Below are 14,190 nucleotides of genomic sequence, written 5' to 3' on the forward strand. Positions count from 1 at the left end.
TGTCGGGGTGGGTTTGAGATAGGTTGGATGGGATGAGTGCGTTGAGATAGGATAGAGTGTGTTTGAATGGCTTTGGGTGTATTAAAAATAAGTTAGTATGTTTTGTATCAGTGTGTGTGTGTGTGTGTGTGTGTGTCAAGGCAGGCATGCAGAGGAGGTCAGGATGTGTTTGATTCCCAGACAGGGTTTCCTCTGCACCAACTATCTCTCGTCTATCCAGCGGGGACTGTAAACCATTTGGTGGATCGTGTTCTAAAGGGGGTAATGATTAGCCAGTGCGGATGGCTAGCTGTCCTAAGTTCCTGGACCATTTACACATTTGCTTCCTGTTTCTTTGGATCTAAAGTACCCATAGCTTAAGTGGTAATTATAAATGTATTATGGAAAAATGAAGTAATTATTATTTCTAAGTGCATTAGGGATTTTTTTAATGTTAGGTATCGTAAGTGCATTAATAATATCAAAAGCCAAGTATTAAACAAAGAACTATTATACCTAATTACGTTATCAAAAGCTGTTTATTATTTTGTAAGTGTGTATATAGTCGGAAACAAAAACTAAATATTAAACACAAGTCGACTTATCATTTAAATATATCATCCCCACAAAAACAATAATTACTGAAAACAAATCAACTATATAGAAAACAAAGACATTCAGTGTCATTATTATAAGAAACTGTGGGTGTGGAGTGTGAGGGGAGGGAAATATGGAGGTGTGAAAGAGTTGGTAAAAGTGACGAGGGGGATGGGGAAGTAAAGGTGGGAATCTACCCTAGTTAGGATGTTTTGACTCTCTCTCTCTCTCTCTCTCTCTCTCTCTCTCGTGCTAGGAGTTGCTGTATATACATGACAATAAACTATAAAAGCAACCCATTAATACACACACACACACACACACACACACACACACAGCCTCCTCGAAGCCTAATTTCTCCCCCTGCATTCTCATGTCGAATTCCGAAGCCGTATTCCCATTCCTGATTCCTGGGATGAGCGCTCAAATTGGGACAGGAGAACAGGAATCTGCTATTTAATCCCAGTTATACCAGGCGTTCCTCTCTCTCTCTCTGCCTTAATGTTAGTCTGTGTGTGTTCTATCAATCTATCTATCTATTTATCTATCTATCTATCTATCTATCTATCTATCTATCTATCTATCTATCTATTGCATGTATGTATGGATATCTTTGTTTATATATACTGTATTCGTTGTTTTCTACCTTAGGGCACCATTAATTAACCTGGGATAAGAACAAGGTGTACAGTCCATCGCCTCTCTCGCTATTACTAATACCTGATATCCTTCATCGGTTCTCGTAAAAAAAAAATATATATAATCCCCCAAAACCTTCCCCTGTAAAGGAGTTGAAGTGTATTAAAGGGTTTTTCTGCAGCCATCTGTCATCTAGGTGGTACAGCTGGTTGCCTGCAGGGTTTCAGTATTTATAAGGTGTGAAAACTTAATCCCAGATGTGGTGTGAAAACTTAATCCCAGATGTGTTGTGAAAACTTAATCCCAGATGTGGTGTGAAAACTTAATCCCAGATGTGGTGTGAAAACTTAATCCCAGATGTGGTGTGAAAACTTAATCCCAGATGTGGTGTGAAAACTTAATCCCAGATGTGTTGTGAAAACTTAATCCCAGATGTGGTGTGAAAACTTAATCCCAGATGTAGTGCTGAGACGCGGGAGGGAAGATCAAGGTCGAGTCTCACATTGAAGGGAAATTTTTGTATTAATATTATTTTTTGTCATGTTCTGATTGTCTGGTTGCCAGGTGTAGAAAATCGAGTACATTCACCCTAAACATGATCGAGTACATTCACCCTAAACATGATCGAGTACATTCACCGTAAACATGATCGAGTACATTCACCCTAAACATGATCGAGTACATTCACCCTAAACATGATCGAGTACATTCACCCTAAACATGATCGAGTACATTCACCCTAAACATGATCGAGTACATTCACCCTAAACACGAGCGTGATACTTTCGCTACCATGCTGTTGTGAGCTGTGATGAAATAATTGTCAGAAGTTGTGTGAATTTATTGTTTAGGCTTTAGGTGAGTCTGTACCAACTGTCTTTATCCTCGGCTGTCCACGAGTTGAGGATATATAGGATGGAGGTCAGGGCCGTCCACGAGTTGAGGATATAGAGGTCAGGGCCGTCCACGAGTTGAGGATATAGAGGTCAGGGCCGTCCACGAGTTGAGGATATATAGGTGGAGGTCAGGGCCGTCCACGAGTTGAGGATATAGAGGTCAGGGCCGTCCACGAGTTGAGGATATAGAGGTCAGGGCCGTCCACGAGTTGAGGATATAGAGGTCAGGGCTGTCCACGAGTTGAGGATATAGAGGTCAGGCCGTCCACGAGGTGAGGATATAGGAGTCAGGGCCGTCCACGAGGTGAGGATATAGAGGTCAGGGCCGTCCACGAGTTGAGGATATAGAGGTCAGGGCCGTCCACGAGTTGAGGATATAGAGGTCAGGGGTCCACGAGGTGAGGATATAGAGGTCAGGGTCCACGAGTTGAGGATATAGAGGTGGGGCCGTCCACGAGTTGAGGAGGAGGTCAGGGCCGTCCACGAGTTGAGGATATAGAGGTCAGGGCTGTCCACGAGTTGAGGATATAGGAGGTCAGGCCGTCCACGAGTTGAGGATATAGAGGTCAGGGCCGTCCACGAGTTGAGGATATAGAGGTCAGGGCCGTCCACGAGTTGAGGATATAGAGGTCAGGGCCGTCCACGAGTTGAGGATATAGAGGTCAGGGCCGTCCACGAGTTGAGGGTATGGAGGTCAGGGCCGTCCACGAGTTGAGGGTATGGAGGTCAGGGCCGTCTGGGAGAGTCACGCGTTTATTACATGTGAGTGACTGTATGTAATCTTATGAAGTTTAACGTCACTTGTTGTTTGTTATACTTAGGCTTCTGGTTTCTTGTATGTTGGTCAAGAGTGATAACATAACTTGTGTCTGTCTCTTGAGAGTTGTAATGTAATCCCAGAATTCTCCTTCACTGTTGTTTACCTCTCCTCTTCCCCCCATCCTTCCCCTCTCCCTCCTCATATTCCCTTCCCTCCTCATCTTTCCTGTTCTTTATCTTCCCCCTCTCCCTCCTCATCTTCCCTCTCCCTCTTCATCTTTCCTCTCCCTCTTCATCTTTCCTCTCCCTCTTCATCTTTCCTCTCCCTCTTCATCTTTCCTCTCCCTCCTCATCTTTTCTCTCTCTCCTCATCTTTCCTCTCCCTCCTCATCTTTTCTCTCTCTCCTCATCTTCCCTCTCCTCTCCTCCTCCACCCCATCTTCTCTCTCTCCCCCCTCATCTTCCCTCCCCTCTCTCCATCTTCCCTCTCCTTCCTCTTCTTCCTCCTCTAGTTCCGCGAGTTGTTTTGTGCTGTTTATTGGGCATATTAACTGAGTCTCCTCAGTATCGTGCCCTGCAGTGACATGGTGGCAAAGCATTGACTTGGTGGCGTGTGGGTCAAAAAGATTCCTCCACTGGAGTACACCTCTCGAGCTGTACTCTCTTTACTCAGGTGACTTTCGGATTCTGCACCGTATAGAACTATCTGTCTTAGGAGCGCATTTTTAAGGTAATCCCAAGGGAGGTGTGGAACTTTCCCATAGATTCACAGCTCCTGAAGTTTTGTATATTATCCTTGGTGTCAGAGCCTGTCTAAACCACGAACTAATTTTAATAAAAAATACAGCTAATCACAAAGGGCTTACCACTCCTCAGTTGTGATGTTCAGCAGGTAAGCTGTATATTGACCTCACCTGAAACTGCTGACTGTCGTTCAGTAGCCACGCTTCGTCAGTCAACAAAGGCTGGTCTATAGTTGTTTACCTCTGCTCCGCTCGTTCTTATGGTGGCTGGGCGTATATCTCTCTTCTTCCACAGAAGAGGTCCTTTATCTTGTGTGAGGCAGACGAGGTGAAGTAAACGGCTGGGCTCGATGGCTCGCACACCCTCGTAACAGTTTTGGCTTCACCTTCTCGGGTCTGAAGTGTCTTAAGGAGATGCTACGTTACCCCCACCCCCCACCCCCACACCTTCTATATGTTCACACAGTTTGGTCTTAAAGGTTGTTTGCATGAATCTGGGACTTGTAGGACTTGTGTCTTGACCGTAAAGTGGACATCCAAGTAAACCAGACTTTTCCAGGTTGTAGAAACTAATGGTTCCATCCCGTAGGTTTAGGGGGTTGGGATTGTGTGTCGTCTGGGAAGTAGCTACCAGAGGAATCTATCGTCCGGGGGCCTCATTTTTTCCCCTTGTTTGTTTTTCACTGAGAGATGGTGGGCCAGCTCTGCACCGTCCCATTCACCAGTAGTCTTTTGCTTGTGGAGACTATGTGGATGGGTCCCTTTAGCATACATCCTGTTCCATATATTTTGTGTTTAGTGTCAGTTGTCTCTCGTCATTGATACACAAACCTCGGTTGATCTGGTGGTTTAGTCACATAGCTACTGCCGATGGGGAGTGTACAGTCACTCAAAAAATATCTTCATTTGGGGAGTTCGATGAATTTCAGAATGAACATTGCGACTTCATTCGTCTCGGTATAGGGTTGTCAAAATCCTTCGTCCATAGCGTCATATTTTCTCCACCCAATTTTGAAAAGATAATGTTTTGAGTGACTGTACAGTATATACATGAGGTGAAGATCCAGGGTGATAGTGTTAGTGAAGGTGATGATCGATGTGGGAGTAAAGCCGCTGTGATCTGTGAGAGAGAGGGGCGGGGGGGAGGGATGGCCATGCAGTCTCCTCTACCCAACAACTCTTGAGTCGTTTGAGTGGCTTTCCCTATCCATTATATTATCCCGCTTTGTGACCTGACGTGCACAAGAGGTCTACAGTTTAACTAAGATCTCAGCAAAGACATTCTCGGCTGGGTAAAGGAAAGAGAACGATATATGTATTGGAAAGTTTAATTATTTCCTGGGTGTAAACCTGAGATGAACTCCTTCTAGACTCTGTGTACGCGATGCTTGTGTGTGGTCAGAGTTGTGAAGGATTGATGTAACATATTCTTCTTCTTGATATTAAATGAGTCAATGTTTATCTGCTGTTGGCGTTTGTATAGGTCTTTTCATCTACTATAGAATTAATTAAAGTCTTAGGAATACACAGTTCATAGCTTCAATGTGATCAGGAACCACGACATCCTCTCTCTCTCTCCTCTCTCTCTCTCTCTCTCTCAGGTCCAGTTTGTAGAAAAACTTTACAACACTTCCTCTCGTAATTCGACCAACTTGAGCGCGTCACAGTGTTAATGAGAAATGCGATGAGTAGTTTCTGTGAGATTTCTGTAACGATGAGCATTAAAACTCGCGATAAAATGAATGTAACGTGTCTTTGAATACAGTGCTCGCTATGTGGTCCTAGTGTTGGCGGGTTCGATGGTGGGGCACCTGACTTTACAATTGAGGAAATGAAGGCAGTTGAGTACAGTGCCGGTCACGCTGCCTCCTTGTGTACCGAAGGCTTCGTATAATGTGTACTGTATCCACACTATCCGTAACGAGCCCTCGTCCATCATGCTTATCAGAACCAAATTAATTTTCACACACAAGTAAATAACCACAAGGAAAAATTAACTTTGGTACAATATTCTAATTCAGGCTTTGAGTTTTAACAGTACAGGGGAAGTGCAGGATGTTAACTAATGGAGTAAGAAGTATTAAAGATGAATATTGTAGAGGGCATGGAGGCTTTAGTAAGTGAAGCGACTAACCCATTATCTATTTATTTGCCCCTTTTAAATTTAGGCAGGTATTAATAGAGGGATTGGTAAGTATTTATTGTTGTTTCCATTTAGGCAGATGGTAAAGTGAAGAGCTGGATAGAATAATGTGGATGATGTCTTTGGGAATTTAATAAACACATTTGATAAGTTATTGGGAAAAACTTTATTTGTTAGAACTTTTGATTTTGTTACACACACACACACACACACACACACACGCGCACACGCACACGCGCGCGCAAACTCCTCTAAACCTAATTCTCACTCTACATTTCCATGTCGAATTGCGAGGCCGTATTGCCATGTCGAATTGCGAGACCGCATTCACATTCCTGATTCCTGGAATGAGCGCTCAAAGTGGGACAGGGGAGGACAGGAATTCTTGATTTAATTCAGGTTATACTAAGCATATCTCTCTCTCTCTCTCTCTCTCTCTCTCTCTCTCTCTCTCTCTCTCTCATAAAAGTAGCGTGAGCAACTTCTCTCATTCATAAACCCAACAATATTTCTCTACTGCCTCACAACTGAAATATTTACATTGTCAGTCATGTGGCAAAGGTTCTTGTTCTATACATGTAGTGACTCAGTACATACTAACCTAACCTAACCTAACTTAGAACACGTAATTTACACTATCGAAGCGGAGAGAACCAGGAGAAGTTAGACTTAATAAATGTTATCTCGTGAAATGAAATTCTTTAACTAAGCGGTAGATCAAGTTTGAGAATATCGTCTGCATAACATAACCTAAGTCCACCATTAACAGAACTTTATGATGAGACCTCGTATAAAAAAAATAAAACTCCTGCTTTTCAATGGCGCCCTCAAACTTCCCCCCCCCCCACCCAAGAAGGATTTAAGAATCCCTATTATTTTTCCCTGTGATTAGTGTATGTATTATCCGCAATATTAATTCCTACTAAAGCCTTGGTATAAAAATAAAATACATTAAGTCAACTCTATCTTCTAACAGATTAAAACAATTCTCACAATCGGTCAGTTGGATCTTTCATAGAAATAACAAGACCGGGAAATTAATCAAACATATAAACTGGATGGATATTGGGAACCCAAATTACCAGCTGGACTTAACATCAATTATATTACATCAAACAATAAAAATAAAAATATGAAACTGTTAATCATTTCTCCCTCACGAATGACCTTCCACTTTAGCAATAATGATTTACCACCAGCAATAATGATTCCCTTCAGTATTTAACAAGGAAATTTTCCCATCCCATCCCATCCCATCCCATCCCATCCCATCCCATCCCATCCCATCCCATCCCATCCCATCCCATCCCATCCCATTCCATCCCATCCCATCCCATCCCATCCCATCCCATTCTCCCCTGTATAATGTTGTATCTCCTCTACACCTTCACATACTGTCGTCCACAAATGTTCTTCTCGCCTCTCCTCTTAAAACACGAACCACGAGATTAGGTTGGGTATGGTTAAGTTAAGTTTGGTTAGATTAGGTTAGGTTAGGGTAAGTTAGGTTAGGTTAAGTAAGGTTAGGTAAAGGTTGGAAAGTGTTAGGATGATTAAGCTTCAGATGAAATAAGCTGGGGTGTGTTATGAGATGATCTGAATCTCCTGCTCCCTCGATATATTGTTCTCAGTGAGTGGGAGTCGCCTGGGGGGGAGGGGGGGGGGGTTGATGACTTATCCGGGTTGTGGTGAAACTTAGAGGGATATTAACAAGGTCTAAGGAGGTTGTTCTACGTAGTGTGAGGGAAGTTGATGGTGAGGAGGAGGACTCTGGTGACAGCACTCCTCCCGTCCACCCGTCCACACAGTACACGCCCTTAAAGTCAGGTGAGGATAGATTAGATTGGGTTAGGTTAGGTGTGGGTGCGCTAAGAGAAGTTAGACTAGATTGGGTTAGGTGTTGGAGGTTAGGAGGGTTAGCGAATCCTTACCCTTAACACTGTTGTCTAGAATCGACATTGGCAGGTAAAAAATAAGAGGTAATGGTGAAATAAAGACAAAAGAAAATAAACAATTTGTTTACCTGTCATATGGATCAGTGGGGTGAGACTTGCTTGGTCTCTTCAGCTGGGCGGGGTGAGACTTGCTTGGTCTCTTCAGCTGGGCGGGGTGAGACTTGCTTGGTCTCTTCAGCTGGGCGGGGTGAGACTTTGCTTGTTCTCTTCAGCTGGACGGGGTGAGACTTGCTTGGTCTCTTCAGCTGGGGGCGAGACTTGCTTGGTCTCTTCAGCTGGAGACTTGTTGGTCTCTTCAGCTGACGGGGAGACTTGCTTGTTCTCTTCAGCTGGGCGGGGTGAGCTGGACTTGCTTGGTCTCTTCAGCTGGGCGGGGTGAACTTGCTTGGTGCTTCTGAGACTTTGCTTCTCTTCAGCTGGACGGGTGAGACTTGCTTGTTCTCTTCAGCTGGATGGGGTGAGACTTGCTTGGTCTCTTCAGCTGGGCGGGGCGAGACTTGCTTGTTCTCTTCAGCTGGACGGGTGAGATTCTCTTCTCTGCTTGTTCTCTTCAGCTGGACGGGGGAGAGACTTGCTTGGTCTCTTCAGCTGGACGGGCGGGACTTGCTTGATCTCTCTTCAGCTGGGCGGGCGAGACTTGCTTGGTCTCTTCAGCTGGGCGGGCGAGACTTGCTTGGTCTCTTCAGCTGGACGGGCGAGACTTGCTTGGTCTCTTCAGCTGGGCGGGCGAGACTTGCTTGGTCTCTTCAGCTGGACGGGGCGAGACTTGCTTGGTCTCTTCAGCTGTCTTGGTCTCTCAGCTGGCAGGGGCTTGCTTGGTCTCTTCAGCTGGGCGGGGCGAGACTTGCTTGGTCTCTTCAGCTGGGCGGGGCGAGACTTGCTTGGTCTCTTCAGCTGGGCGGGGCGAGACTTGCTTGGTCTCTTCAGCTGGGCGGGGCGAGACTTGCTTGGTCTCTTCAGCTGGGCGGGGCGAGACTTGCTTGGTCTCTACGTGTGGGCGGGATTGGCCTTGTTTACTCTACATAGGTGGACATGGTTGTCTTGGCATATTATAGCCTGGTGGGCAAGGTGGTCTTGGCATATTATAGCCAGGTGGGCAAGGTGGTCTTGGCATATTATAGCCAGGTGGGCAAGGTGGTCTGGCATATTATAGCCAGGTGGGCAAGGTGGTCTTGGCATATTATAGCCAGGTGGGCAAGGTGGTCTTGGCATATTATAGCCAGGTGGGCAAGGTGGTCTTGGCATATTATAGCCAGGTGGGTAAGGTGGTCTTGGCATATTATAGCCAGGTGGGCAAGGTGGTCTTGGCATATTATAGCCAGGTGGGCAAGGGCGTGGTGGGTACTCAGTGTAGGGTCTCAACGAGAAAGGTATTTTACATTCCGAAAACTGCCATCTCTCGAAGTCACCGTTAGGGTAGTGACGCGTGACTGTCCCCTCCAACTTACCGTTGAAGATTTCCCAGTCCGCGCATTCTAATTTTTTAATGATTTTTCTGGGACACTCATGATGGACGGGTTATCCCTTACTGAGTTGCGCAAGACGGGCCATCCGTATAGAGTCCAAATCAAACTTGGAGAGGTAAGGAGCGGTACGTCTCTGGTCGCCCAATAGTTCCTTCCCTCTGTACGGCTTTACGTCCCTCCGTGTGATGGTAGGCAGTTCATAGTTGTGAAACATGAACGGGAAGTCAGCGAATACTTTGTTTTCCGTTGTCCCCTCTTCGTCACTCTGACTAAGTCCGACTTCTGGTCTCTTAATTTTCTCCTCCACACTAGAATCTTCACTCCAAGAACTACTCTCACTTTCAGACTCAGTGTCACTCTATTTGTTCTTTAAACTCTGGTTTATATCAACCTCCTTATCTCTTTTCTCCGCCTTTGAACATTCACTATCCTTGTTATCCCTTTTCTTCTTCTTATTTTTCTTCTCAATAGAATCATCACTATCAGAGTCGGTGTCACTCCATTTGTTCTTTAAACTCTGGTTTTTATCAACCTCCTTATCTCTTTTCTTCTTTTTCTCCGCCTTTGAACATTCACTATCCTTGTTATCCCTTTTCTTCTTATTTTTCTTCTTCTCAATAGAATCATCACTATCAGAGTCGGTGTCATTCCATTTTCTCTTTAAACTCTGGTTTTTATCAACCTCCTTATTTCTTTTCTTCTTTTTCTCCGCCTTTGAACATTCACTATCCTTGTTATCCCTTTTCTTCTTATTTTTCTTCTCCTCAATAGAATCATCACTATCAGAGTCGGTGTCACTCCATTTGTTCTTTAAACTCTGGTTTTTATCAACCTCCTTATCTCTTTTCTTCTTTTTCTCCGCCTTTGAACATTCACTATCCTTGTTATCCCTTTTCTTCTTATTTTTCTTCTTCTCAATAGAATCATCACTATCAGAGTCGGTGTCATTCCATTTTCTCTTTAAACTCTGGTTTTTATCAACCTCCTTATTTCTTTTCTTCTTTTTCTCCGCCTTTGAACATTCACTATCCTTGTTATCCCTTTTCTTCTTATTTTTCTTCTCCTCAATAGAATCATCACTATCAGAGTCGGTGTCACTCCATTTGTTCTTTAAACTCTGGTTTTTATCAACCTCCTTATCTCTTTTCTTCTTTTTCTCCGCCTTTGAACATTCACTATCCTTGTTATCCCTTTTCTTCTTCTTATTTTTCTTCTCAATAGAATCATCACTATCAGAGTCGGTGTCATTCCACTTTCTCTTTAAACTCTGGTTTTTATCAACCTCCTTATCTCTTTTCTTCTTCTTCTTCGCCTTTGAACATTCACTATCCTTGTTATCCCTTTTCTCCTTCTTGTTCTTGTTCTTCTTTTTCTTTTTCTTCACCTCAAAATTGTCTGACCACATTGAGTTATCATCGCTGTTCACATCCAAATTTTCTAAGCATATTGACTCATTGTTGTCAGATGCACTGTCGCTGGACAATAAACCAAATTTGCTGCTGGAAAACATCGTGAGTTTTTTTATCACAAACTACAGACAATTCACACTGCTTACAATGAGGAAATGTTAAACCACGTCTTATATTAGTCAGGTAGGAACTCGGTGACGGGGATTCTGAAGGTGAGGTGTAATGTAATGGTGGTCATGTAGTCTAGGTAATGTAGTCTAGTGGTGATAGTGTAGTGGTGGTAATGTAGTATAGTGGTGATAATGTAGTGTAGGTATTGTAGTCTAGTGGTGATAAGGTAGTGTAATGGTAGTAATGTAGTCTAGTGGTGATAGAGTAGTGTAGTGGTGGTAATGTAGTATAGTGGTGATAGAGTAGTGTAATGGTGGTAATGTAGTATAGTGGTGATAGTGTAGTGTAATGGTGGTAATGTAGTATAGTGGTGATAGTGTAGTGTAATGGTGGTAATGTAGTCTAGTGGTGATAGAATAGTGTAATGGTGGTAATGTAGTCTAGTGGTGATAGAGTAGTGTAGTGGTGGTAATGTAGTCTAGTGGTGATAGAGTAGTGTAATGGTGGTAATGTAGTCTAGTGGTGTAATTGTAGGTAATGTGGTAGTGGTGATAGTAGTGTGGTGTATTGTGTGATTGTGTAGTGTAATGGTGGTAATGTAGTATAGTGGTGATAGTGTAGTGTAGTGGTGGTAATGTAGTATAGTGGTGATAGAGTAGTGTAGTGGTGGTAATGTATAGTGGTGATAGTGTAGTGTAGTGGTGGTAATGTAGTCTAGTGGTGATAGAGTAGTGTAATGGTGGTAATGTAGTCTAGTGGTGATTGTGTAGTGTAGGTGATGTAGTCTAGTGGTGATAGTGTAATGGTAGTAATGTAGGTGATAGTGTAGTGTAGTGGTGATAATGTAGTATAGTGGATAGTAGGTAGTAGTAGTGATAGTGTAGTGTAGTGGTGTTAATGTAGTCTAGTGGTGATAGAGTAGTGTAATGGTAGTAATGTAGTCTAGTGGATAATGTAGTAGTAGTGTGATAGTGTAGTGGTAATGTAGTATAGTGGTGATAAGTGCATAGTGTAGTGGTGGTAAGTGGTAGTAGTAGTGGTGATAGTAGTATAGTGTGAGTAGTGTAGTGGTGGTAATGTATAGTGGTGATAGTGTAGTGGTGGTAATGTAGTATAGTGGTGATAGTGTAGTGTAGTGGTGGTAATGTAGTATAGTGGTGATAGTGTAGTGTAGTGGTGGTAATGTAGTATAGTGGTGATAATGTAGTGTATTGCAGTTTAGCATAGTGATAGTAGTGTAGTGATGGTAGTGTAGTGATGGTAGTGTAGTGGTGGTAGTGTAGTGGTGGTAGTGTAGTGGTGGTAGTGTAGTGTTGGTAATGTATGCTAATGGTGATAGTGTAGTAATGATAGTGTAGTGGTAGTAATGTATTCTAATGGTGATAGTGTAGTGTAGTGATGATGGTGTAGTGGTAGTAATGTATTCTAATGGTGATAGTGTAGTGTAGTGATGATATTGTAGTGTACTGGTGGCAATGTAATCTAGTGGTGATAGTGTAGTGTATGGTGGTAATGTATTCTAATGTGTTAAAAAAATTGTATTCTAATTAAAAAAAATTTATTCTAATGATGTTACTGTAGTGTAGTGTACTGGTGCAATATAATCTAGTGGTGATTGTGTAGTGTAGTGTAGCTGGGTGGTGTGACACTGGCTTGGCATTGGGTCTCGTATGTCACCTTATAGATTAAAACCTATCTCGATTAACTTCCCCAACTAAGAGAAAACTGGCAACAAACACCATTGCCTAATCCCGTGGTTCCTGAGACAGTGACGCAAGTGTTATCAGGAGCTTTAAGACGGAGCATAGACTGTCGTGTGACGTTGTTGTCTGAAGGTTATCTGGGAAAATACCCTGAAAAAAAAAGACATTGTTCTGGCAGCTGTGTTTTTGCCCTTACAGCCACCACCTCGGAGTGTTTCATAGTACCCCCAAAGTCGTATATTGAGATGACCTAAAACCATTTTAAGACGACATTGACCGGTATCATAGTGAGGGTTAGGTCATCTCCTGTGGTCCACCTTCATATTACCATCTGCTGTACCTAAACTAATGTATCTGTACCTTAATTAATGCCAATATTTCACCATGGGGGTCTAGTGATGACTCGTTCCTCATCTTTAACAACGTGTCATATTATTTGTGTTTTCCTTATACTGTACTCACGTTGACAATGGACGAGTTGACGGTTCTGGGTAAACACAAGAAATACACTCTGCCACGTGGGTAGCGTGATACGGTATATATAAGGTATGTATAATTTGTAATAAAAATTTAAAGTCCTGCTATAATAGTCTAGATAAGTTTATTTCTCTAGAAACAGGCCCGCCATTTGTAATGACGTCACTCGTTTCAAACTCATCGCTGCAGTCGGAGGTATTAGAAAGGATGGCTTCTTGAGACCCCAAATGCCACGTTCAGATAAGTTTTAAGGGTGTGTTTTTTGTGGTCTAAGTCACGGACATTCTGTAAGTGAAGAAATGTGCCGTGAAGAGCTGCTTCAAACATTGGTTGGATGGATATATGAGCGATAGGGGTTGGGTGTAAATGGGACTGCCCAGTATGGGCCAATAGACCCACTGCAGTTTCCTCCATTCTTATGTTCTTTTGAACATAAAAAACTCCAATGTTCACATCAGCTCAGCTGTCATGTATTCTTACCTGGTAGACTTTCTCCTTTTTTTTCAGTGCATTTACAGAGTATATCAGTACTAGATGGAGATACGAGTCAATTTAGAAGTGATGACATTGTCTGGACTTTACTTTGAGAATCCCTGATGCCAGGTAAACATGACAACATTGTGCTGTTATTGTTTTGATGATTAATTAATGAACCACTGGGATATATCGTCATTTATATTAATTAATGGGTAAAATTTTACTATAACTTCCATAAGTATTTTGATGTTTAGATTCGAGATAGGCTATATTGGTAAATTTTAAGTTTTGGTCATCCCTGTACTTGGACATGCAAACTGTATTTTGCTGGTGGTTTGCGATGTGTTATGAACGATTTAGACCTTCATTTCTATCGGAAATCACTAGTTTTGAGTTACTACCCCACCTTGCCGATGTATGTTAAGCTAACCTTATAACTCGTCATACCCTAACCTAACCTAACTTATCCTATCCTATCCTATCCTATCCTATCCTATGATCTGTATTTTCTTATGCGATCGAAAAAAAATTTGCGACAGAAATCCTGTAGAGATAATGTGTCTTTTTGTTGAAAGTAATTAATCCCATAGTTAGACTCTTTAGGTCCCCCAGATGACCAAAACCAAAATAATATCGATATTGTTTGGAATGTTTATACTATGAAATTTGTTGTATGGGCAGTTAATATCCATTGAATTAGTTAATGTGCTTAGTAATATTTATATATTCAAAATAGTAATACAGTACTGTGTTGCACAAAAAACACACAATTTATTATCTAATAATATTTATTTACTGAGCCGATCAGCCGAGAAGGTTGGACAACTACAGCTTAC

General features: G+C 42.6%; 1 protein-coding gene across 1 annotated transcript; it reads right to left on the reverse strand.

Annotated features, from left to right (window-relative positions):
- Positions 1-7,791: 7,791 nt before the first annotated feature.
- On the reverse strand, positions 7,792-10,687 carry LOC121871636 (protein starmaker-like). Its single transcript, XM_042374047.1, has 3 exons — positions 9,710-10,687; positions 8,445-8,554; positions 7,792-8,071 (listed from the first exon to the last, which is right to left on the reverse strand). The coding sequence occupies exons 1-3, from the start codon at positions 10,685-10,687 to the stop codon at positions 7,792-7,794; spliced, it is 1,368 nt and encodes a 455-aa protein (XP_042229981.1).
- Positions 10,688-14,190: the final 3,503 nt, after the last annotated feature.

The sequence above is a fragment of the Homarus americanus genome, unplaced genomic scaffold, assembly GCF_018991925.1.
Source record: "Homarus americanus isolate GMGI-L3 unplaced genomic scaffold, GMGI_Hamer_2.0 scaffold27153, whole genome shotgun sequence".
NCBI lineage: Eukaryota > Metazoa > Arthropoda > Malacostraca > Decapoda > Nephropidae > Homarus > Homarus americanus.